The following is a 23755-nucleotide window of genomic DNA, read 5'->3' on the forward strand; positions in this document are numbered from 1 at the left end:
AAACTTAGTTATTAATGGAAATATGAATGGAAAAATATAAAAAATAATGGAAAATCTAGTGGAAGGGTCAAACTCAATAAGAGTGAGATGGGGGAGAAGGAGGGGCACCAACTCTACCATGTAGTTGAAAAGGAAGGTTTCTTAAAGGAAAGAAAGTGCTCTGAAGTCCATGCTTTGAGCAAACAGGAGTCAGTATCATGTGCCAGACCCCAGTGAGAGAAGGATCCCAGATGGCAGAGGGAGGTAGCAGTGAAAGAGGTGGCAAGAAGTAGAAGGGAATTGTGGCTTGGGGAATCTGAGAAGACAAACACCGAAATCCTGGGAAATGGGCTTTGAAAAGACTTTCACACCCCCAGCACCACCTCCCTTCTGTTTAAAGTGGCCTATCCCTGAAGTTCAGAATTGTCAAGAGTTGGCCAATAAGCAAGATGAGCCACCGTTTCCTTTCTCTTGTGGAATAACATAACATGAACTTAGCCTCCACCTCCTGATAGAATACAAGTAGCCCTGGAATTGGAAACAGAACCTGGGAATGTTGAAGTGGGCAGGGACCTCAGTGACAAAGGGAACCACCTCCCACCCGAGTAAAAGTGTTCTTCAGGTCTGCCAGGGAGCGAGAACCTCTGTGGTCCTGAGGCGGCCCCTTCCACCCAAGGACAAGCTTGGATTTTCCTGACTTGGTCATTTTTTCCCATTTTCTCTGAAGCCATGGGCAACAAGTGTGCTTTCTGTCTCTCTGCAGACCTTCGAGTACTGAAAGGCAGCTCACACCTTTCTGAGTCTTCTCCTTTCTAGAAACCTCCAGTTTCTAGTTTCATCCAGTTTTTCTATGGCATAACTCAAGACCCCTTTCCATCCTGTTTCCTTCCTTTGGACAAGGATTCCAGTGCTAGCTAGACACTTAGTAATCCAGCGTTCCTAAACACATCCTTTAACTTCCCCAAGACTTGGTGTCTATAGTAGTAAAATGGGTGTGATATTGTTTGTTTTGTAAACTGGAAAGCTCTTTTTGAGAGGGTGAGCAGTAACAAAGAATGACCTCTGCAAGTGTTTGCATTCTCCTTCCTGGCAGTGGGCAGGACTCTCCAGAGTAGCTGTTCGTGGGCTTTTAGCCTCTTCCTGGTGACTCCTTAGTCAGCGGACAAGATTTGTAGAAAGATAGCCTTTGCCATTGGGTTGAACTGTCACTTTCATTTGTCAATAACCTGTTCTTACCCCCCAAACTGTACAAAATGCAGGCTCCCTGTTGACACTCACTTTGGTAACAAGGTTAAATCCCAAGTTTCTTCATTTTTCAATCATTTGGATGCCATGCATCACAAGATAACTTTTCAACAGGAAATGGGCAATTTTCATGTCTGTGTCTAAAGTAGAAATAAGAGGGGGTAGGTTATCCAGAAAAGCTCTTCTGACTGATGTTAACCCCAGAAGGCACCAGTGTGGTTTGAAGAAGATCAGATGATGACTGAAAAGGAAAACTCATTCTTCTGACTTGGGCTATCCTGACTGCTTTGACTGTTCTGGTCACTGACCACAACCCAGTCCTGCTGGCCTAATACTGACTGCTGTGACAAGAACCCCTACTCCCTCGGGTCCTCTTTCTCCCTTCCCCCTTTCTTTGTTTTTGTTTCCCTCTCCCCACCTCTGTTTCTCTTTTTGTTTCTCATCCTTTCCTTCCTCTCTGTCTCTCTCTCATTCTCCCCCCTTTCTTTTTTTCTTTCTTCCTCCTTTTTTTTCTTCCTTCTTTCTTTCTCTCTCTCCTCTCTTTCTTTCTTCCTCTGTCTCTCTCTCTCTCTCCTCTCCTCTCCTCTCCTCTCCTCTCCTCTCCTCTCCCTTTCTTTCTTTTCTTTCTATCTGCCTCTGTCTCTCATCCCTTCCAACCACTTTGTCCCTCTCTAACTCACTGTAGCATTGTAAGGTGACAGTGATACTCTGTCCACACTCCTTCTTGCCTCTGATCATATATCTCTCTACTTTCTTTGTCTTTCCTGTTTCATGTAGAAAGTTTTATCCAAAACCAGCTCTTGGTGCACCTTACTCCACTTCCTGTTAGCCCTCATGACATTTTTTTCCTCTCATTATTTTCTATTATTGCACTTCCTAATTGCATTCTTAACTTTTCAAAGTCTCTTCACCTCTGCATTCTTAGCCATTTTCCACAATAATCCTGTGACCCAGGCAGGGAGATTAGTAAACTGAGGCCCCAAAGGGGGAAGTCTTTTACACAGGTCACATAGGCTAGTCAGTGGCAGGGCTACAAGTACAAATATGAGCAGGGCCATCTGGTCTGTCTCCTTCATTTAATGGAGGAACAAAACAGAGCCCCAGTTTCCACTGATGGATGGAGCAGCAGCCCTTTGCACCTGCTCATACGGCCAACCCTGAGTACAGTTAAGTACATAAGCCTTGGTTTTCAGGGCCAGTCCCCAGCTAGACAAGTCGGAAACTGTTTTTTCAACTTTCAAAGAAAGAAAAAAGAGGAGAATCAGGAGAGAGAGAAAGAGAACATTGGTTCCCAACCATAGATCAACACCCAATTGGGGCATAGGGAATGCCAAAGGAGCCAGTCCTCTGGGAATGAAGGGGCCTCAGCACTCTTGCTTGGTGCTGTCTTGGCCATAGATCAGGTGACCATCAGCTCATTTCCATTCCATGAGGGCTGGAGCTGGAGCCAAGGCGGCGAGTGAGTCCAGCTCAGCAGCGTCAGAGAATTTCAGTGGCCACACACTCCCACCTGGGCAGTCTCTGTGGACAGGTGCCATCCAGAGTCATGGGCATCTTCTCAGGTTACTGTGGTGATTACAACTGAGGACACAGGAACAGAGAGGATGAAGTTTACTGTGGTCAGGCCATCTATCCATTCAGAGCCTTACTTCTCCACCTGTAAACAGGGGTGATAAACGTGATCCCTGTAGCACCTGCCTCACAGTATAGGACTAGGATTGTGGTGAGCTCTGGACGAGAGAATGGAGTTGAGATGCTTTACGAACTCCAAGGCACTAGAGAAACCTGAATGATTCTTCTTTTTTTAAGCTGTACTTGTATTTTCATTGACATAGGGAGCGCCGAGTGAGGAAGCCCCCTCTAGCAGAGCTACTCAGCAGTTGCCCACCCCACAGCCTTAGGGAGTTCGTCGCCTGAGCCCCAAGAGATTGTCACTTGCTCAGGGTCACCCCACCAGGAGGAGTCAAAGGAGGCCTCGATCCTAAGTCTTTCTGGCTCCAACATCAGTTCTCCATCCTTGCTGCATCCCATTATTACTAGATGCTGTAGAGTCTGACACATTCATCCAGCCTCGAAGAAGTGAACCCTTCAAAATAATCATATCCCTCCCCCCACGTTGTTGTTATCTTTGGGGTTTCTTTAGTGCCAGGGGATAACTATGAAAATCTTGATGGCAGTCAGACAATGGTATTCTCTGAACTCCAGGAGTGGGAAGTATTGGGATGGGGCAGAAAAGCATGGAGGAGGTCCAAAATGTCTTCAGCTTCTTCCACGATTGCCAACACAGGCAAAAAGACTAGGAGACAACTCCTGATCCCTCTGGAGGACACTGGGGTAATTTGGCCATTGAAATTGGGAAAATGAGATACTCCTTCTCACCCCTCAGTCAGGATACTTCTGAGGGGAAGGAGATTCTGATGGAGGAGGGAATTTCACCAAGGCAGAAGGAGACTTTCAGCATTAGGGCAACGATTACGTCCAGTCTTCTTACTTGTTACAGCTGTCTCCTCCTGGCCTCCCCCTACTCTGTGATCAGTGATGGGCTCTCCCAGCTAAAGCACAGTCAAGATGCTCGTTGCCTGGCTCTGGGCCTTCCCTCTGGCCATCCCCATGCCCAGAACACTCCCCCAGCTCATCTCTGCCCCTTGGCTTCTCTGGCTCCCTTCAAGGCCCAGCTAAAATCCTGCTTTCTACAAGAAATTCTTCTTGATCCCGCTTGATTCTGGTATCTTCCTGCCATCGATTATCTCTAGTTTATCCTGTCTATGACTTGTTTGAACTTAGCAGTTTGAATGTTGTCTCGCTGGTTCGAGGGCAGGAACTTTTTTCTGCCTGTCTTTGTATCCCTAGCACTTAGCACAAGAGGCACTTAGTAAGCACTTAAGCAGCACATAGTAGGTACTTAATAAATGTTTACTGACTGACTGATTATAATTTCTGCCATCTGGAATTTTCCAGGACTCACTCTTTCTTTTGGTCTTGACTTCCTTTGGACCCAGAAGCTGGCCACAAGCCCTTTGCCCTAGGCCAATCATTTCTATCATTGTAGAAATAACAACTTTGCACCAGGCCTCCAGCCTTGGGTCCCCAACACTGCCAGGTCTGCTGGTTAATGATGCCCCTGGGCCACTCAGAACCCGGCTAAGAGTGGTTCTAAGGGGCATCTTCAGGCTGGGGCAGGGGAGAAGCTTCTACAGCCTGCCCTTCAAGGTCACTTTATCACTCTGAAAAAGCTGAATTTCAACTTTTGATCTCATCCGGCCAGTGTAACACCCTATTTCTAGTCTGAGCCAGCTCTGAGCTGGGGATCCTTGAAGTTCTTGAAGCTGATACCAGTATTTAGAAGATTGTTCTCCAGAGAATTGGCTCTCTTTGGCTCGGCCCTGTTAGCCAGTCCCGCTGCAGGAGCTTTGAGTCTTTAGGGCCTCTTTGGGGTGCTTCAATGATTCGTCTCCTCCACTCTCCATTGGGAGAGTTGCAGGGACATGAACCCCTTTGTAGGCCCTGTGTTCTGGGGTGAGAGCGTGCTGGTGAATGAAGTTCTCTCATTCTTCACCCTCCCCTCCCCCCGTCCCAAAGCACTCACCAGCAGCCCAGGCCCAGGCTAGGAGGTGGGCTGTGTGTGCTTCGGTGCGTTGTCGATTCCTGGTGCCCTGTGACTTCAGCAGGGTAGGGTAGTATCATCCAGGGAGGCATTATCTGGGCCCAGGGAAAGTTGGAGGCAATAGCAGTAGCACGGACCCTGCTCCCTCGGGCCCTAGGCTGTGGATGCCCTGCCCAGAAGGCGATGCTATGGTTTTGGCCTCTTCCGGGGAATGTTGTTCCAGACAGCCTTGATAACAGCTCAGGCTCTGAGGACATCTGACTTTCCCTTTGGCCCCTTTTCCCTCTTACCAGACACATCATTCCAACCTCCGGATGGGAATAAGCTCAGAGGGAAAAGTGTGGCACAGAGAACGGAACGGGGGGCGGGGGGCTGGAGGGAGGCATCTCAGACACACGCACGTCACTAAATCCCCCCGGGCCTCAATTTCCTTATCTGCACCATTAGTGTTTAACAGCATCTACCTCCCATCTGTGGCTCACTCGAGATAACACTGGCAGCCTTGAATGCTTGCTAGTATCATCATCTTGCTTCTGCCAACGGGCACTTTCCCAGCCACCCACACTCAAGAGATTGACGTCATTGTTGGCTTCTTCCTCACGCTCCACGCTCTCTCCTTCCTTTATAACGTCTCCTCCCACTGCCTCTTCAGTCCCAGAAGGCTGGACTTGATCCTGGAAGCAGTGAGGGTAAAGGTGGGGCATCCCCAATGATTTCTTAGTAGGGGAAGGTCATGCACAGAAGTATTTGAGGAAGACAGCTTTAACTGTGGGCCAGAGGGCAGCCAGCCAGGAGGCACTTACCAGGGTGAAGACCTAGACTCAGGGGCACAGACAGGAGATGTGATGAGAACTTGGACCTTCATCTGGGTGGGGGAAGGGAGTGCTGAGAAAGTGACCATTGACAGAAGGAGCGAGTGAACGTGGTATAGTCGGTACTCTTCCAAAATCAGATCTTTCCCACTATTCTTACCCAGCTTTCAGCCTCACACAGCTCACTTTTGACATTCCTGCTCTACAAATCAGTCAGTCAGTAAACATTAAGGAAATACCTGCCAAATATTAAGGATACAAAGAAAGGCAGGATACAGGCCCTGCCCTCAAGGAACCGACAATCTAAGAAGCAAGACAGCATGCAAACAGTTATGAAGAAACAAGTTCTATGCAGGATAAGTTGGGAAAACTCAACAGAGGGAAGACATGATTTCAGAAAGATTGGGAAAGGCTTCCTGTAGCAGGTGGAATTTAAGCTGGAGCTTGAAGGCAGCCAAGAGGCTGAGCTGCAGAGAGAATGCTCCAGACACAGGCACAGCCAGTGAAAATGGCCAAGGTGGTGAGATGGAGCAGCCAGAGACCAGGATCTCCAAATGTGTGCAGGGAGGTGAGGTGTGAGAAGACTGGGGAGGTTTAGAGGAAAGGAGGGTGGTCATGGGCATCAGACAGAAAATTTGGTGTTTGATCTTGATGGTACCAAGAACCACTGGGGTTTATTGAGTACGGGGATGGCATGGTCAGAATTGTGATTTATAAACAGTACTTTGATGCCTCTGGAGAGGGGAGAAACTTGTGGCCGGCAGACTAACCAGAAGGCTCTCAAAACAGTCTAGGCATGAAGAGAGGAGGACCTGCACCCTCAGGATGACCACAACAGGGTCAGAGGAGAGAAGGGTGTTTGACCTCTCATAGGATATGGACAATGAGAGATAGTGAGGGCATGAGGAGGGCACCTAGCCCACAATATTATTGTTATTGTATAAATTATTCTTCTGGTTCTGCTCACTTCACTTCGCATCGGTTCATACAAGTCTTCCCAGGTCTTCCTGAAACCATGCCCTTAATCATTTCTTACCACACAATGGTATTCCATCACAATCTTGTACCATAACTTGTTCAGCCATTCATGGCTATCTCCTAAATTTCCCATTCTTTACCACCACAAAAAGAACTACTATAAAGATATTTATATGCATGGGTTCTTTTCTTCTTTCTTTGACCTCTTTGAGGAACAGACCCAATAACAATAACAGAGTCACTGAATAGTTTAAGAGCTTTAGGGGTCTAGTTCCAAATTGCCTTCACTGTTCTGAGTTCTCTCTACCTTCCTGCCTTTAAGTCCTGTATCCTCGCTGAAGGCTTTCCTAACCTTCCCACGTCATCCTTCCTGGGGCAAGCATTGTGATTCTGCCAGTTTTCTTAGTTCTCTATTATGTTTGAGTCCTGCCTTCCAAACTCATCTGTTAGCACCCTGAGAGCCTCAAATATAGCAAGCTTTCAATAACTGACCTATTAATGAGCCAGCCCTTTGGCATGCCCCCTGCCAAGGAAGCTCTCTCTCCTCCTGCAGATTGGCACCTTCTTTGTGATGAGAGAAGTGACAGTCACACAACCAGCTTGTTATCCTGACTCAGAAGCTGCCTCATCACCCCCAAGGCCCTGCTACTTCTGATTCCTACCCAAGGATCAGGAGCTCATCGAGTTACACTGGGGAAGGATCTTAGAGGCCATCTGGTTCAAGCCCTACATGTGACAGATGAGGAAAACAGGGTCAAGATGGGCTGATAAAATGAGGTTTTGCCCAAGGGCACATAGAATATGAGTGCCAGAGCTAAGATTCAAACCCACATCTTCATTATTCCAAATGCAGTGTTCCGGCCTGGCTACCAAGCTGCCTCAAAAGTTGGGACCTGATTGTGTTAATGGGTTAAGGAGGGGTATCTAAAAAGGGAACTTACCCCACTACATGCTTTTAGACCAAACCATGCTGATTCAATCCTTTGTTGATGAAACAGCATTCTGCTTATAAAATCCTCCCAGAAGCAAGCAAGATCCCATGAACATTCTGGCTCACTTACTCCCAAGTTTTCATGGCTTTCATGCTCAGAGAGGTTTCCTACCCTAAATCCCTCCTACCGCAGCTTATAATTCATTACATGGCTGGCCAAAAGTTCATTTCTCACAGCTTTGTGCCTCAGTTTACTTATCTGCAAAGTAGGGCCCCTGCCACCTTCCTAATTGAACATTTCTGCAGGCTAAGAACATAAAAACGATGGTTCCTCAGCCATGCCTGGGACGGGTAAGCCTGTGGTTTCTGTCTGGTTTGTTTGCACAGCACCTGGCCTGCCACGGACACTCAATAATTCTGACAGAATTCAGCTTCCGGGCCCTCTCTTCCCAGGGTGTAGCTGGCTCCTTCCTGGGCTGGCGTCCAGTTTTCTGTGGCCAGCTGCTATTGCTTTTGGGCATCCCCAAAGAGGAGGAGCAAAAATGAAGGCATTAGGAGCCATTCTGCCAGAAGCCACCACCGTCTGGCACCATCTGTGGGCAGCAGGAATCCTAGCGCTGCCCCCTCCCCTGGACTCCAGCACCCAGTTGGTCCTCTGAGGAGAAGGCTTAGAGAGGCACTTTATCCCCACTCTTAGACCCTGACAGTCACTGCCTTCCCCTCTGGGGAGGGCTCTGGAGCATAGGTCAGCTCTCCTCTCCGTCTCTCTCAAGGATAGGCTGGCTCAGAGCTCCAGCAGGCACAGTGGATTAGCTATGAGGAAGACCTCACCAACTCATGAGACATCTGCAGCCCAGGACCCTGCTACTGAGGGAGCTAGGAGCTCACAGAGGTGCCTTCCCTTGAGCTTCCCACAAGGAAGTGTGGGGAACCCTCCTTGAGAGTAGAGACAGGACTTTACCTTTGATGCTCACCTCCACGGTGTTGCTGCTGTTGCTGTTCAGTTATGTCTGACTCTTCGTGATCCCATTTGAGGTTTTCTTGGTGAAGATACTGGAGTGGTTTGCCATTCCCTTCTCCAGCTCATTTTACAGATGAGGAAACTGAGGCAAACAGGGTAAAGTGACTTGTCCAGGGTCACACAGCAAGAAGTGTCTGAGGACAGATTCGAACTCGGGAAGATGAGTCTTCCTGACCGCCTCCACCCTATCATGAGTAAAGAAATCGTTAGTGCAACAAGTCTTCTCCCAATACAGAGGATCGCTCTTTTCCCATTCCCCAAGCTTTCTCCAAACAGCAGTCCCTCCTAGCACCTGATGGAGCCAAGTCTCCCATCCTGGACAAGGGCCCCTTTTCTTGGCGTCTACAGCCTCCGCACCCCCTTCAGCTCCCATCTTAGCCCTCGATCTGCCTTCTCTTGAGGTTGCCCAGGATGGTGCCCAGGATGGTGCAGAGAGGGAGGCACAATTTGCACTACTGCCCTCAACAGTCTTTATCCTATTTAAACATAAGATGAGAGGGGGTGTTACACACACACACACACACACACATACACATACACACACACACACACACCCTGACACACACGCACACATGCACACATGCATGTGCGCACACACACACACACACACATACACATACACACATGCTTTGGGAAAGAGCCCTGCCAGTGAACCCCTTGGTCATTCTACTTTACATTTTATAAGCCCAGCCTCACAGGATAAAATTTCCAACAAGAAAACCACATATTTTTGTGGCAGACAAAAGTTTCTCTGGGCACCTTCTCCTTCCATTAGAAGCTGCTCACGAAAAGGAAAATAAAGGTTGTCCTGGCAGTGAGCCACCTTGGGAAAGTGAGATGAATTGGACCACCACCATGCCCTCTCTCCTATATCCCTCCACTCCCAATAGCCCAGGGAGGAAAGGTTGCCCTGCTGTAGCAGGACAGCCAGGTAGATGGGGCCATCAGGGAGAAGTTTGGGGGACTCCTGGAGGGCCACTTCTCACCCTCCTTAATACAGTATGAAGAAGAGATCCTTCAGTCAGCCATGCAAGTCAGCGTGCACCTGTATCATCCCCTCACTTCTGTTCTTTGTGGGGGCCGCCCAAAGGTGCTGGGGCAGTAGAGGCAGGGCTTCTGCGCCTGAGGCTTGGGGTCAAGAGACCTGCATGCAGACGGTGCTTCTGCTGTTTCCCATTTGTGTGACCTTGGGCCAGTCACCTCTCTAGGTTTCAGTCTCTTTATGGAGGAGATGAGGCAGATGGACCCAATGAACTCTCAGGGCCCTTCCAGGACATTCGCAGCACTGAGCACACGGCCCTGTGCACAGTCGGGGTACAGGACATGTTTAGGAATGCTGTGGCCTCAAGAGGAAGATGTGCCCTCTCTGAATCATGGTTCTGGAGAGCTCAGTAGATGGACCTGGTCTTCTCCCAGCTCATGACCCTGGGAAAATCCCTTTACTTCTCAAACAAGGATAATAATTCTTGCTCTGCCTCCCTCATTGGATCGTCATGAGGAAAGTGCTGGAGAAGTGGAAGTGACTCTCATCATCATTACATTTGTTGATCCATGAGTTAATCCTTTCTACAATCACCCCCGTCACTTTTATATAGTCATCCCTTTTGCCACAAAGCAGCCCATCTAATTAGCCTGTTTACCTTCCCAATAAACAAGCCGCCCGTAATTATTTTAACCATTTTTGGCCGGAGGAATGTAGGTATCAGTGCCTCCTTAGCTATTGCTTCATTTAGGTGGCGCCCAAAGGTCCCTTCAGGCTTGGTTATGACATACTCGGTTTGGGGGAGTTTGTGTTTTTCTTTAGGGAATCTCCCTCTGAAGACATCATCTTGGGCCTGCTTGTCTTGGTGTGTTCCCAGGGTTGGTCCTGTGTGGCGTTACCCCACCACTGAGTCAGGGCCAGAGTGTGTGTTATGGAGAGTCAGAGAAGGGGAGCTGGGTATGGACTGGGCCACTGGACCCTGACAGCTGGAAGACGCTGAGAGAAACCCTCCTCCTCTGTCCTCCCAGCAGATGGAAGCCCCCCTTCCCAGGGTAGAAGAAGGGCTAGAGTTCTGCCCTGCCCTCCAACCCTATTCATCAGCCCAGTGGGCCAACGCTTTTTACATTGCTTTTGCTTTCCCAGGTATTATTTGGTCACCATCCTTACTTGGCATTTCTTCCAAAAAAAAGCCTTTTCCCCCTGGTTTTCTATTGTCCCTGTTGTGGTAACAACTGTTATGGGAGCCCTCGGGGCCCCTTTTAAGTGGGGGGGGTGCCTCTGGAGGGGATACTGCTCAGCAGACAGTGTAGACCCCACCACTCTACGGACAGTATAGACACTGCCACTCTGCACCGCCCCGCCCCAGGATGTCCACTGCAGATCTCCACTCCTGTCACCTTTGACGCAGCAGCAGGGGCTCTGGTGAGGCTTGTCAAGGGCCTAGTCTCCCTCTCTGTGAAAGGAAGGGAGGGAGTCCCAAGTAAGGAGAGCAAAGGGGGCTGACATCTGCCAATCATGCTGGGTCTCACTCCATAGTCACTGGGGTGGTTTTTTCCCAGCCCAGGGCAAAAATGCAGATAATCCCAAAGGGCATTCAGGTTGTGCTCAGCGATGTTCTTGAAGCAGGACTGGTGAGAGCAGTTGGGAGGTTGGGGTTTTTAAGTCCCCCACAGAAATGCCCTTGTGGGTCACAAGGCTTGGGGTCTGGTCCTCTTTGACTTTCTTGTCTCTTCAGTCCTGCCGTGTAGGGACCCAGGTCACAGGCATGTTCTAAGACAAATGAGGTAGTAGAGAAATAATGAGGAATCCATAAGGAGGATGGAAGGCCCTTTGTAGATGAGGGGACCAGTGGTCTTCTTGACCCCTCTCTCCATAACTCCATCAGGTGGTTACTCAATGATAAAGCTCTCCTGGCTCAGCCCAGGTCACAAGGACCTTTCTGGAAGGCAGTGCCCTCTCTGAGCTGGCCCAGAGGGGAGCACACAGCGCCCTGAGCCGTGAATGTCATCAGGGGCCCAGCACCACCACGTTCAGTTACTTTCTGCTAAGAGTATTCTGAAGAATGGACGTGGTTCTCAGAGTATCAGTGAAGAAGAGGAGGAAGGGGTCAAGAATCCTTAAGTTGGGCCCACAGCTTCCTCCCCTCACTTCACTGCTTTGACCTGCCCCAGAACCTCTGAACATGTGCCCTGATTTCCCCTGTCTACTAGCAGCTTCCTGCCCTGCTGTACCAAGTGGCTGGAGTTGGGTCTTGGATGCCCCAGTGCCCACAAGTCAGCTACTCACTGTGTGAAAGGGCATTTTCCAGGAGATCCCATCCCAAAGGGGTAGGGCTGGGCCCTCAGGATGCAATGCCCTCCCCACCGATTAAGCTCAGAGCAGTTAATCACCCAGCTCCAGAGCCAGGCTTAACAGCAGGAAACACAAAGGCGGGTAAGCTCTCCCCGGGCGATAATGTGGGCTTATCTGACTGGCCTTAGCCCTGGTAGGATTATCTGTGATGCCCGGAACCCCAAAGGTGGAGGGTTGCCATGAGTCATCCCCAGGAGGTCACCCAGAGGTGTGGAGGGGCTCCCCACTGGACCCCAAAGGCCTGGTGGGGCTTGGACTGTGTCTTTTCTCCTTCTATTAGGTGCTTGTGGATGCTCAAACATTGTGCAGCAACCTTTTAGTCACTAGGTGGGGTTTTTTCATTGGGAGGGGAGCAGCAGAATAGAGTGGGAAGGTACCTTTGACTGAGACTGCCAGCTCTTCCCAGACCGGCTGTGTGATCATAGATCAGATGTGTTTCCTCTCTTTCTGATGTGTGTGATGGGATGAATAAGCTCTGCCCTGTCTGCCTCTTGGATCCATGTCAAACACAATGAAGACTGGGGTTCGGGCCTGTCTGAAGGAAAGTGTTGGAGGCTTGGCATGGTTAGGGCTCAGATTCCTGTTTCCTTGGGTCCAAGAATAACCTGATGGCATCCATGGAGCACATCACCAGGGGGTCCAGAGAATCATTTAGTGTAGCCACCCTCCAGAAGGTGAGAACCCAGCCTTCCTCCCCTGTCCTATGCCAGGAAGCTTGGCCCCAGGGATGAGGCATCCAAGCCCATGTCAGGCCCAAACACTCTAGAAACGAGTTTGGATTGCTCACATGGGACTTCACCATCATCACCCTGTGATTGGTACCCCCTGGCTCTGTGCCTTCCCACTGATCAGTCACCACTCCTAGACCTCAGAAAGATTTGGTGACCGGCAGAGTCTCTCCTGCCAGAACCGTGACCTGAGAAGTTTAGAAGCAAAGTTCTTCAGGGAAGAAGAGTCTGAGTCTGAGAGCACAAAAGTATTCCAGGACAGGAATGCGAGAACGCAGGCAGGAAGTCAGCTTGCATTTCTATTGCAGTGTGGGTACCAGGAACTGTCCTAACGCTGGGAGGTAGGTGCGGGTATTATCCCTGTTTTACAGAGGAGGAAGCTGAGACAAACCAATGTTAAGTGACTTGGTCACATGGCTAGTAAGTGTCTGAGGCCAGATTTGAACTCGGGTCCTCTGGACTCCAGGCCCAGTGCTGTGTGTACTCCAGCACCTGCTGGCTGCCTCACAAGAGCCCCGTGAGGCTTTTGTTGTTGTTCAGTCATATCTGACTCTTCGTGACCTGCTGGACCACCGCACACCAGACCCTTCTCCCCTCCACTGTCTCCCAAAGTCTGTCCAAGCTCATGTTCGTTGCTTACATTACACTCTATCCGTTCCATCCTTTGCCATCTTCAGTCTTTCCCAGCATCTGAGCCCATTTACTTGCCAACTGTAACAACCCCTTTAGAAATCCGTAGGCCAGGACCAATGTCCCGGGTCTCTCAGTTTCCATATCAAGGGCTTCCTCCCATGCTCCGTTAAGTGAGCATGAAAGATGAGGTTTGGACTGCCTGATCCCAGGCCTGCTTGTGCATCTGAGGGACAAGGGACAGGAGGCCTGAGGAGTGTTCCCAGCATGCCTGGTCTGGCATTGGATGGAGCTGTCCATCACTCTGGGACTCTCTTTGTACAAGCAGAGACAGCATCAGTAACACACACCACACCTTATTCCACGTAGCACGTGGCATGTCCTCATTGGCCACCTTGTTGCCATAACCTTCATGTCCGTTTCACCCCCATCGCCCACAGGATTGTCACACGTTACACCTTGCTGTCACTTAAAACTGGCTCCCCATCCTTGCCCTTCTCTCCCTTCATCCTTGCAGCCTCCTGTCCCTCTATTCCTCTGGGTTTTCCCAGTCTTTTTCCTGGCTTCATTTTCCTCCCTTTCCCGTCTCTACCCTACAATGGCCCAGCTCATCAAGACCTAGTCCTCCTCCCTTGAAACACTTTATTCTGCCATTCACGGTCTGCCCTCCTCGGGGCTCACCTTCCCATCCATCTCAGCGCTCAAGACATGGACGGTGGTGCCAGCTGGAACTCCTGCAAACTCATGTCCTCCAAGCTCCATTAGGCCCTCCCTGTTGGATGGCACCCTCTCAGCTCTGCCACAATGGTCCAGCTATTCTAGGCCTTCTCTTTAAGCCCCCTATATCACCCTTATCCTTCCCTCAGCAGATGACCTCACCTCCTACTTTATTTAAAGCCAAGCCAAGCCATCCATTACGAATTCTTCTGTCTGACTCGTACTCCTTTGCCCCAGTCTTGGGGGTGGGGTGTCCCTTCTCCTGCCAAAGTTAATCCCTCTTACTTGTGTCCTTGGTCAGATCTCCTCCTGTCTCTCCTGGGAGTTTGCATTGTCGATTGTTCCTTGTCTCTCCTCCTCCGTCTCTCCTTTTCCACTGGCTCCTTCCTTATGCTCTGCAGACATCTTTGGTCATCACCCAATCCTTTTAAAACAAGTCCTTCACTTGATTTGGCCGTCCTCTCAAGCTATCATCCCCCGTTATTTCTTTTTACTGCCTAACTCCCATTGGAAAGTGGTCTTCCCTACCTGCTACCGCTTCTTCACCAAAGGCTCGTCTCAGCCCCTTTGTAATGTGGCTTCTGAGCTCACCCATCAGGGAGCTAGGGGACATAATGTAGCTGGGCCTGGAGTCAGGAAGACCAGAGTCATGTGACTTTGAGCAAGCTACTTCCCCTTGGTCTGTCTGATAAGGACATCTCCCAGGGTTGTGGTGAGGATCAAACGAGGCGTTTGTGAAGCATTGAGCAGGGCCTGGACCTGTGGCATGTAGCATGTGCTCATTTCCTTCCCCTGCCTCAAGCTGTCCCTCTATTCAGACAGTTCCCCCAGAGTGGTCTGTGACCTCTTGCCTGCTAAGTCACACAGCCTTTCTTCTCAAGGGCCATTATTCTTAACCTTTTCCATAACTTTTCATGGCTGCTGACCACCCTCTTCTCCTAGCCTTCTGGATTCCTTCTCCTGTCTTAACATCTGCATCTGGGATGCCATTCCCTCTTTGATCTTCTCAATTTCCTCTTCTCTAGAGAGAAGCAGTTGGATTAGATGATGCCTAAGATCGAATTGTGTAGAGGCCTTCTGTAACACAGACGGCTTCTTAATTTGATGATTTCTGACTGTCTGGTCGTTAAGTCAACTAGAATGTGGCTCATCCTGGAATAGCCGACCCCTGCCCAGACTCTCCTGCCCTTCTCTGGGTAGAAGCACCTCACCAGAGAGGCAGCAGATAAAACCAGGACCCGTGGCAGGTGTGGTCTGGTGCCTAGTGTTGGACACATCAGAGTCCTACTGAGTGACCTCTACCAATTTTCTGTGTTTCTACAATGGAGATGATTTGTGCTGATGCTCAAAGAGATTAAAGAAAGAGGGAGAGGACCCATATGTACAAAGATAGCCATAGCAGCTCTTTTTGTGGTGGCTAAGCATTGGAAACTTAGGGGACACCCATCCATTGGGGAATGGCTGAGCAAGTGATAGTATGTGTTCCAAAGGACCCGTGATGAAACCCACTGCCCTGCTCCAGATAGAGAATCGATGGCCTCTGAGTACAGATTAAAGCATACTTTCTTTTTTTTCTTTTTCCAAACATAGCTAATGCAGAAATTTTTTATGCATTTTTATAATGGCCTTTGTTTTTCCGTGCCTTCTCAATAGGTGGGAGAGAAGAAAGAGGGAGAGAATTCAAAATTTAAAATAAAATAAAATTGAATGAAAAATGTCTAACGTAAAGAAAACAAATTCCATCATATTCCTCATTTCTTGTCATCATGGTAGTATTCTAGTACATTCATGAATAACTTATTTAACCATTCCCTAGCCAGTGGACCTCTATTTTAGTTTTTCTAAACAAAGCATATGTGTTTGCTACACAAAGTGTGCTTCTATTAACATTTTGGTATGTATAGATATATATACAAAAGGCCTTTCTTCTTTTTTTGACATCCTTAAGCTGTCTGCCCAGCAATACAATCTCCCGGTCAAAAGAAGGGTATGGATATTGTGACCACTTTCTTAGAATAATTTCAAATGGATTTCCAGAACGGTTGGACCAACTCAGAGTGGGCTCATCTTTCCATAATCCCTCCAACATTCGCTACTCCCTGCTTTTGTTGTCTTTGCCAAGTTGCTGGATATGTGGCAGAAACTCAAGAGTCATTTTAATTTGCATTTCTCCTAATATTAGTAATTGGGAACATTCTTTCATATGGTTGTTAATAATTTATAATTCCTCTTGTGAGGTCGTATTTCTTCTTGAAATGTTCTTAGATTGGCAGGGAATTGCTAGAACAGAGCATTGTCAGAGTTACTCATAGTTTAGTTCATTTAAATTCTTTTTATTGTGAACTTAACAGTCATCAACAAAATTAAGTATTTCAGTATTTTAAAGGAGCAGGAAAGATATAATGCCATTTGGGAGATTTTTGCTTAATTGTCTTCTTTGTGACAAGAGATGATTCCCTCAGCAGAGACTCCCCCTCAGCGGGGAGAGAAGTGAAGTAATTATGATGTAAAGACAAGAGGCATCAGTAAAAAAAAAAAAATAAGTGAATTTTTTTAAGTTAAGGCTTCATTTGGTATTAGAGGCAGCTAGGTAGCTTGGATAGAACACAGGGCTGGGAGTCAGGAAGACCTGAGTTCAAATCCAGCCTCAAAAAATTACTAGCTATGTGACCCTAGGTAAGCTACTTGACCTCTGGTTGCCTCAGTTTCCTCATCTGTAAAATAGGGATAATAAAATAGAAAAGGATAATGCCTTGCATAGCTATCGTGAGAGTTAAATGAGATAATATTTGTAAAGTGTTTAGCACAATGCCTGACACATAGTAGGTGCTCACTAAATTATTCTTTCCTTCCTTTTCTTTCTTCCCTCCCTCCCTCTCTCACTTCCTTCTTCCTTCTCTTTCTCACTTCCTCCTTCCTTTCTTTTTTCCTTCCTTCCTCTCTTCCCCCCTTCCTTCCTTCATGCCATCCTTCCTCTTTGCCCTTCTACCTTAATGAGCGTACTTCAGAGGGCTAATAACCTGCTGGTTCACAGGATCCCAGGTCCAGAGATGGAAAGGATCTCAGAGGCCATCTAGGCCAATATTCATTTTACAGATAAAGAAACTGGGCCAAAGACTCTCAGTGACAGCCCAAGGCCCCAGGGAGTGAGCAGCATCTATGCCTCCATAACTACTGCATTAACCCCTGGGGGGATGAACATCTGGATGCCAGTCAAGGAATCTGTTTCTACCATTCTTTAACCTTTCACCTCTCTCCAGACAAGTCGTCTAGCACTTATGAAGCACCTGCTATGTGCTTGGCACTATGGATACAGAGACCAAACCAAAACCAATCCTCCAAATGGCAGGGATAGCCTTGTGCTGCCACCTTTACAGAGCTGTTCTCCTTTGGTAACTGGAACGTGTCCTCTGCGTGCTAACATTACTATCAGTCCTGACAGAGGAAGAGATTGCTGTTTGGAGAGAAGCACTTGTGATTAACCCCAGGTCCTTGGGTGTTTTGCAGCTCTTGGATCTGTTCACCCAGTGGGACTGGTCAACATACCTCGCTGACTATGGCCAACCTACTTGCAAGTATCTGCGTGTCAACCCAGTGACAGCCCTGGCCCTGCTTGAAAAGTGAGTATACCTTGGAGGTCCTGTGACATGGACTATAGAGGAGATAGAACAGGCTAACTAGCCCCATCCAAGCCTTCCTAGAAGCAGCTGCCCACGTAAGCCAACCAAATGACCTAGGTTCTGTTCCTTTAAAAACACGGTCTCCGGGCCTTTGGAAGGGCAGAGAAAAGATGTGTGTCTGGGAAGTGGCCATGCCCTGTATTAGGCCCCTCAGGCCTGCCTCCCCCAGGACAAGGTGCTGAGCGCCATCCCAAACCCAGGGGCTGCTGCTGCTTTTGCTAGGCAGGCTCATGGGAGGAGCCAGAGGGCAAGGTATTTAGAGAGTTTTGTCAGCAGAGGGAAGCTGTCCCCTGGCCTGCCCCATAGGCAGCACCGCAGGGGGACAGCCTGGACAGCCCCTCCCAGGGGCTGTGGCCTTGCTCCAAGGCAGAGGCTCCCAAACTTTTTGGTCTGAGAATCCTTAAAACTGTTTAAAATGATGGCAAACCCTAAAGAACTTTTGTTCACATGTGACCTATCTATTCATATTGACTGTATTTGAAATCTAGCTGAGCTCCCTCCAAAGGGCCTCACTGTGGACCGCAGCATCCTGCAGTCCTGTAGTCTCTGCCTCAGCCCCCTCCTATGAAGGCCTGCCCAGACAGGTGTCCACAGGAAGAAAGACTTCAGGGTCACAGTTGTGAAAAGTAGGAGGGACACAGATGAAAGACTCCCAGGCACCCCCATACCCCCTTGCTACTGCCTGAGATGCCTCTGGGGCTGTCTTAGCAGTCAACCTGCATTGTACAGCTGGGCCTAGAAAAGAGGGTGGTGGGCACTGCTCTTCTAAGAGTCCTGGGGTCAGGCCAGGCTGCCCAGTCAGTCAGGCTGAGTGGGGGGATCAGCTGAGGCCAGCACTAGTGGGACCTTTGGGCAGAGTCTGCCTTTGGCTTCCCTTTTGGAGGTCCCTGTCCTAGAGCTGGACCAGGACGTTCAAGTGTGTGCTGATAGCCACAGCCCCCTTGGGGCATCTCCCTCCTAAGGAAGGCTCAACCCCTTAGGAGGGTCTCTGGCCACCCTGGGACTGGGGGCTTTGGGCTCATTGGTCAGGCCAGGTTGGGCTCTGTCCAGCCGCCTTGCCATTGTAACGGTGTTTTGTGGTTCTCTTCCTCCCAATGACATCCCTCGCCCAGGATATCCAGAGAGTAAGTAGAGTCAGCGGGCCTTTGCCTTCTCCCTGGCACTGAGTCTTGCTTCCTTGCTTTCCCTTAATGACCTTACTGGGAAGCACCTCAATCCAAGCTGACGTACTAATCCACTAAGCTAGCCAGGCCCTGACGGACCAGCAGCTTCTGCTTCTTGTGACCTTCCTCCCTCCTCCTGGGGGCTGCTAGGGACCAAGGGGAACAAGCGACTCTGAGATGTGAAGCCAGACCCCTGAGGGAAAGCTTTCCTTGGGGGTAGCAGCTCCAGACAGAACTCTGAGGGGCCAGGCCCAACCTTGAACTGGTCATGAGAAAGCAGGGCCCTGAGGCCCCACCCTGAAACCCCTGCCTGGTGACTTAGGGTCACCTGAAACAATCATATCACCATGAAGGTGATGGCGAGCACATTTATTTAGCCCCTTATGGTTTGCAGAGAGCTTTACCAATGTGATCTCATTGAATCTCTCAGCAACCCTGCGAGGGAGATGCTCCTATTGCTTCCATCTCAGGAAACTCAGGCCAGCTTAGGCTAAGTGACATCCCCAAAGTCACATGGCCAGTGAGTGTCTGAACTCAGCTCTTCCTGACTGCATCTACTGGGCCGCCTCCTGTCAGAGGCCCTGAAAGCCACAAACTGAATTGATTGGCACTAGCCTTCCTTCATGGGCAGCAGGGCTCTTGACAGTCCCAGAGAATCCCCCAGCCTCATTAGACTGCATAGTGCACAGTGCGGTGCACAGACCTCAGGATCCAGGGTGAGAGGGCCTGCTGCCGGCCCTGTCTGAACTTCAGTGTCCTTGGTAGAGAAAGCAGTTGGGCTAGGTGAACTCCACAAACTCATGTAGCTCTAAATGGGGCATCCTGGGAAATGAGCCTCAGAACTGTCTGACCACAGGCCAGAGATGGGTGACTCAGTGCCCCGAGAGTGAGCACCTGGATCATTGGGAGTGGGCGGTGATTGCTCCCCAGGAAAGGGTTCCCTGGGGCCTCCTGAAGCATTTCCACAGTAGAAGGCTTCTGCACATACACACGCACACACATATGCACATGCACACACACATGTACCACATGCACACACACACGCATATGCACATACACACTCTGCCTTCATGTCATAGGTCACTTCCCCACCTCCCTCCTCTCTAAAGTGAGCCTAGTCAGACCCCACCCATAGGAGCTACAGAGACTTTCGGCCCAGAGGCTCAGGATCCAACTGGACCATCTTTCTCCAGAGCCGAACCTCATCTTGTTGGAATCCAGACATTATGACCATGACTAAGCTAGGGGTAGCGTGGCTCCAAGGAGCTCAAGAATGACGTCCTAGGAGGCACCAGCCACAGATTGACCCCGCCTTGGGGCCAGACAAGCCCCAAGCTTCGGGGCTCCGCATCAGACAGCCAGTGAGCACCGGCTGTTTGCCTCTCTGCCCAGGCCATCTTGATGGAAGCACTTTGAAGATGGAGGGTGCTCCTTTGTTACTAGGCCATGTGCAGTGAGGGGAGGGTGGCCTTCTCTGGGGTAGCAGCCTGGGCCTGACAATCTCACGGTCCCCCTGATGCCCAGAGTCCACGATAGGACATGTTTGTGTTTTCTTTCCAGCTGCCAACACTGTCCTCCACCTCCTCCTAGTGCACACCCACACACATGTGCACACTCCCTAAAATACACGCGTGTGTGCACGTTTTACATGTGTGCATTCATCTGACCAATGACCCTCTGTAGCCAACTCAGAGAAGGGAGACAAGAAGGAGGATTGGGGTGAAAGATGTCACTCAGCTCAGTGCTCACAGCTGGTCGGGAGCCGGGAAGGCGCCCCTTTGGGCACACATCTGCCTCGCCCCTTCTGTGCTCAGAGCCCGTGGGCCGGCCTCCTCGGGCCGGATCAGACTAAGGCCTACGAGGGGGATAAGTGTTTTGGGCTTTGTCCAAGCCTTCAGTGAGACTGAACTTTGCTGGAGGCCCCCGATACCAAGATTTGGAGGGGCCCCCTCCCACAGCACAGCTAAGGAGTGCCCCCCAGCCCTGGCTGGCAGCCTCCCCAGCCAGCCTGCTCCATAATCTGCCACTGCAGCTTCCATCCATTGTCCCCAATTCTGCTTTCTTGGGCCAGCAAAAACAAACGTGGTTGGGGCAGCTAGGTGGCGCAGTGAGGAGAGCACCGGCCCTGGAGTCAGGAGGACCTGAGTTCAAATCCAGCCTCAGATACTTGACACTTAACTAGCTGTGTGACCTTGGGCAACTCACCTAGCCCCGGTTACCTCGACTCCCCCCTCCAAAAAAAAAAATCAAATGTGGTCCCCCTTCTGCACTAAAGCCTCTTGTGCCTCCTGAGTGTTCTCTTGGTGGGGCAGTTTAACCAGTCCTCGGAGAGCCCGCCACTGTGCCTTCACTTCATCTGTGTCATACTTACAGTGAGTGGAGTTCCCAGACTCCCAGTGTGACCCATCAGGAAGGAGGACAGTGGGACAACATCTGGCCTTCTCTGTCCTAGATTCTCTTTGTTCCCAGCCCCTGTGGATGCAGCCCACAGCCATCACATTCCCCTTCTTGGCTGCCACATCCCACTGTTGGATGCTGGAACTTGGGGCCAGGTGAAATGCCATCCTCGAGAATTAGGAGCCATTTGTTTAATAATGGAAAGCCTCCCCCCCGCCGACCCCCCGCTGAGCCCTGAGTGCCAAAGTAGGCTGGAAGGGTGTACCCAGTTAGAGCCCACTGAGGGATAGGGGAACCTTGGGTTTCTCCTCCTCCTCTTCTTCCTTCTTGTCATTCTCCCTCCCATCTTTTCCTTCTATCCTTTCTAGCCCTCTCCTCCCCTCCACCATTGCTTCCCATGGAGATCCCTCCCTCTGGTTACTGCTTACTGGCTCTGACTGATAGTGTGGGGAAGGGGGCAGGCCATTCTGGGATCTCCTCTGGTTCTTGTTCCTGCTCCCCCCATACACAGACACATATGCACGTACACACACACACACACACACACACACACACACACACACACACACACCCAGGGTTAGCCAAGAGTTCAAGGTCCCTGGGCCTTCTCTGACCCGTCTCTCTATATCCAGGTTCTAAAGACCCCACCACACACTCCCCTAGGTTCCCAGAAACTTGAGCGCTGGTCCTAGTTCCTGAAGGCTCACGTCCCCAGTATTGGAAATGCAGCCACCCAAATAAGGAAACTGCGGAGGAGAGGGGAGCTAACTTTGGGGTAGGGCGAAGGTGTGCCCTGCCACAGTGATCCTCAAAGGGGACTGACTCCTTGGGTGTTTTCTCAAGGAGCCACGTCCACGGTGCTGGGATGGGGTGGGGCTCTGGCCAACCCTTTGGGGAGCCCTCCAGCCTCCAGCAGCTTGAAAATTCTGGGACCTGATGCTTCCAAAGTGCCCTCTGACTCCCTGCCCTCTGTCCTCCACTCCCCTCAGGATGAAGGACACCAGCCGTAAGAACAACATGTTTGCACAGTTTCGGAAGAACGAGCGAGACAAGCAGAAACTGATTGACACGGTCGCCAGGCAGCTCCGGGGACTCATCAACAGCCACCACTCATGAGGGCGGGCTCTGCACTCTGGAATTCTTCTTCAGAGAGAATATATGTATTTTTTTTATCACCTTCTGTACAGTATCCACAAAACCTCCCAGAGCAGAGAAGGACGGAGGGAGAAAGAGAGGGAGGGCGGGCTAAGTCAAGATTTGAGGGCTGGGATGTCACTGCAGGCACGGCGCTCCTCCTGAGGTCCCAGCCCAACTAACCCCTTGGACCCCCACCCCTTCCACCTGGAGGAAGAGATGCCACAGTCGGGCAGGCCTTTCTCCCTTAGATCTGTGCTTCTGTTTCTAATTCAAGGAAAAAGAGAGCCTGGGCCTGTGGCCTCTGGAATCCAGGTAGTGCTTCCTGGGCCCCTCCCCCAGGGCCACAAGAGTCTCAGTGGGCAGTCTGTGGTCTCCATCTCCAGCTTGCGCTAAGGCCAGTACAGGGCAAGGAAGGGATGAAGCAGAGAGAGGAACTGGCCTCTGCATGGGCAGGTGTGGCCAAGAGGGCAGCCTTGAGTGGAGGTGTGTCTCCTCTCTGCATTTCAGATCTAGATTTCTGCAGGCTTGCCTCAGTCTTTCCTTCTTGTCCAGCTCCCTTGCCCCTCTGGTCTCCCAAGGCCCTGTCCTGGCCACACCTAGGGCCACACCTCTGCCCACACCTAGATTTTCCCATCCAAATATTAAGGCCTTGATATCAGCGCAGAGAGAAGAAGAATCCAAGCTGAATCCAGGAAAAAGGGTCACTGGCTTAGATGCCAAGGGCCTGTGCCCTCAGTGGACTAGAGTTCACCTGTGCAGGCCCCAGACTCCTGCTGAGAGTAGGAAATAGAGGACACGACAAGATCCCCAGTCAAATGCCCTGGCACCCTGAGGAGCAAGTGGCTACCGTACCCCCCACGCGCAGCCCAACAACATGGCCACCACCCTGCTGGAGGAAGCTGCTTTGTTCTGCTGAAGGCGTGACACCTCCTCCATTAGATGTATTTCCTTCTACAGATTGAGCCACAGTCAGGGTGAGCACAAGCCTCCTTCCTATCTGTCCCTCACACTCCCAGTAGGTGCCCCACAGGCAAGGTCTTACAACTAAACACAGGCCCTCACATTTTGCTGGGTGACCAACCCAATCCAAATGGAATTTGAGGTTGGCCTTCCTTCTTGTGACCCCTCCCTTCCCCCCCCCCCGCCCACACACACACTTTGCAGCTTGGCCATTCTGGTTTGGGGTACCAAGTCAACAGCTTGTTTCTATATATCTGGGCAGTAGGACCTAGCCCCACAAACACCCAGACCTGCCAGGGTCCCAGAACCAGAGTGTTTTGGTTGATTGGTTGGTTTGAGGGGGAGAGGAGGCAGCCCCCTCTTTCTTCTTGGAGACTGGAGCTATGTGGATTTTTTCTTTGAGTCTGTTATTTGATTTTGTCAGATAGGCAACAAAGGG

At 50.3% G+C, this 23755-nt stretch overlaps 1 protein-coding gene across 1 annotated transcript in view; it reads left to right on the forward strand.

The window, feature by feature from the left end:
- EXOC6B (exocyst complex component 6B) overlaps positions 1-23491 on the forward strand; it is a 618488-nt gene extending 594997 nt beyond the window's left edge. The window contains exons 21-22 of the mRNA XM_036751845.1: positions 17487-17599; positions 22209-23491. Of these exons, the coding sequence (XP_036607740.1) occupies positions 17487-17599; positions 22209-22335 (240 nt within the window). The 3' untranslated portion in view covers positions 22336-23491. The remainder of the gene's footprint in view (positions 1-17486; positions 17600-22208) is intronic.
- Positions 23492-23755: the final 264 nt, after the last annotated feature.

This window comes from Trichosurus vulpecula, chromosome 3 (assembly GCF_011100635.1).
Source record: "Trichosurus vulpecula isolate mTriVul1 chromosome 3, mTriVul1.pri, whole genome shotgun sequence".
Classification (NCBI taxonomy): Eukaryota; Metazoa; Chordata; class Mammalia; order Diprotodontia; family Phalangeridae; genus Trichosurus; species Trichosurus vulpecula.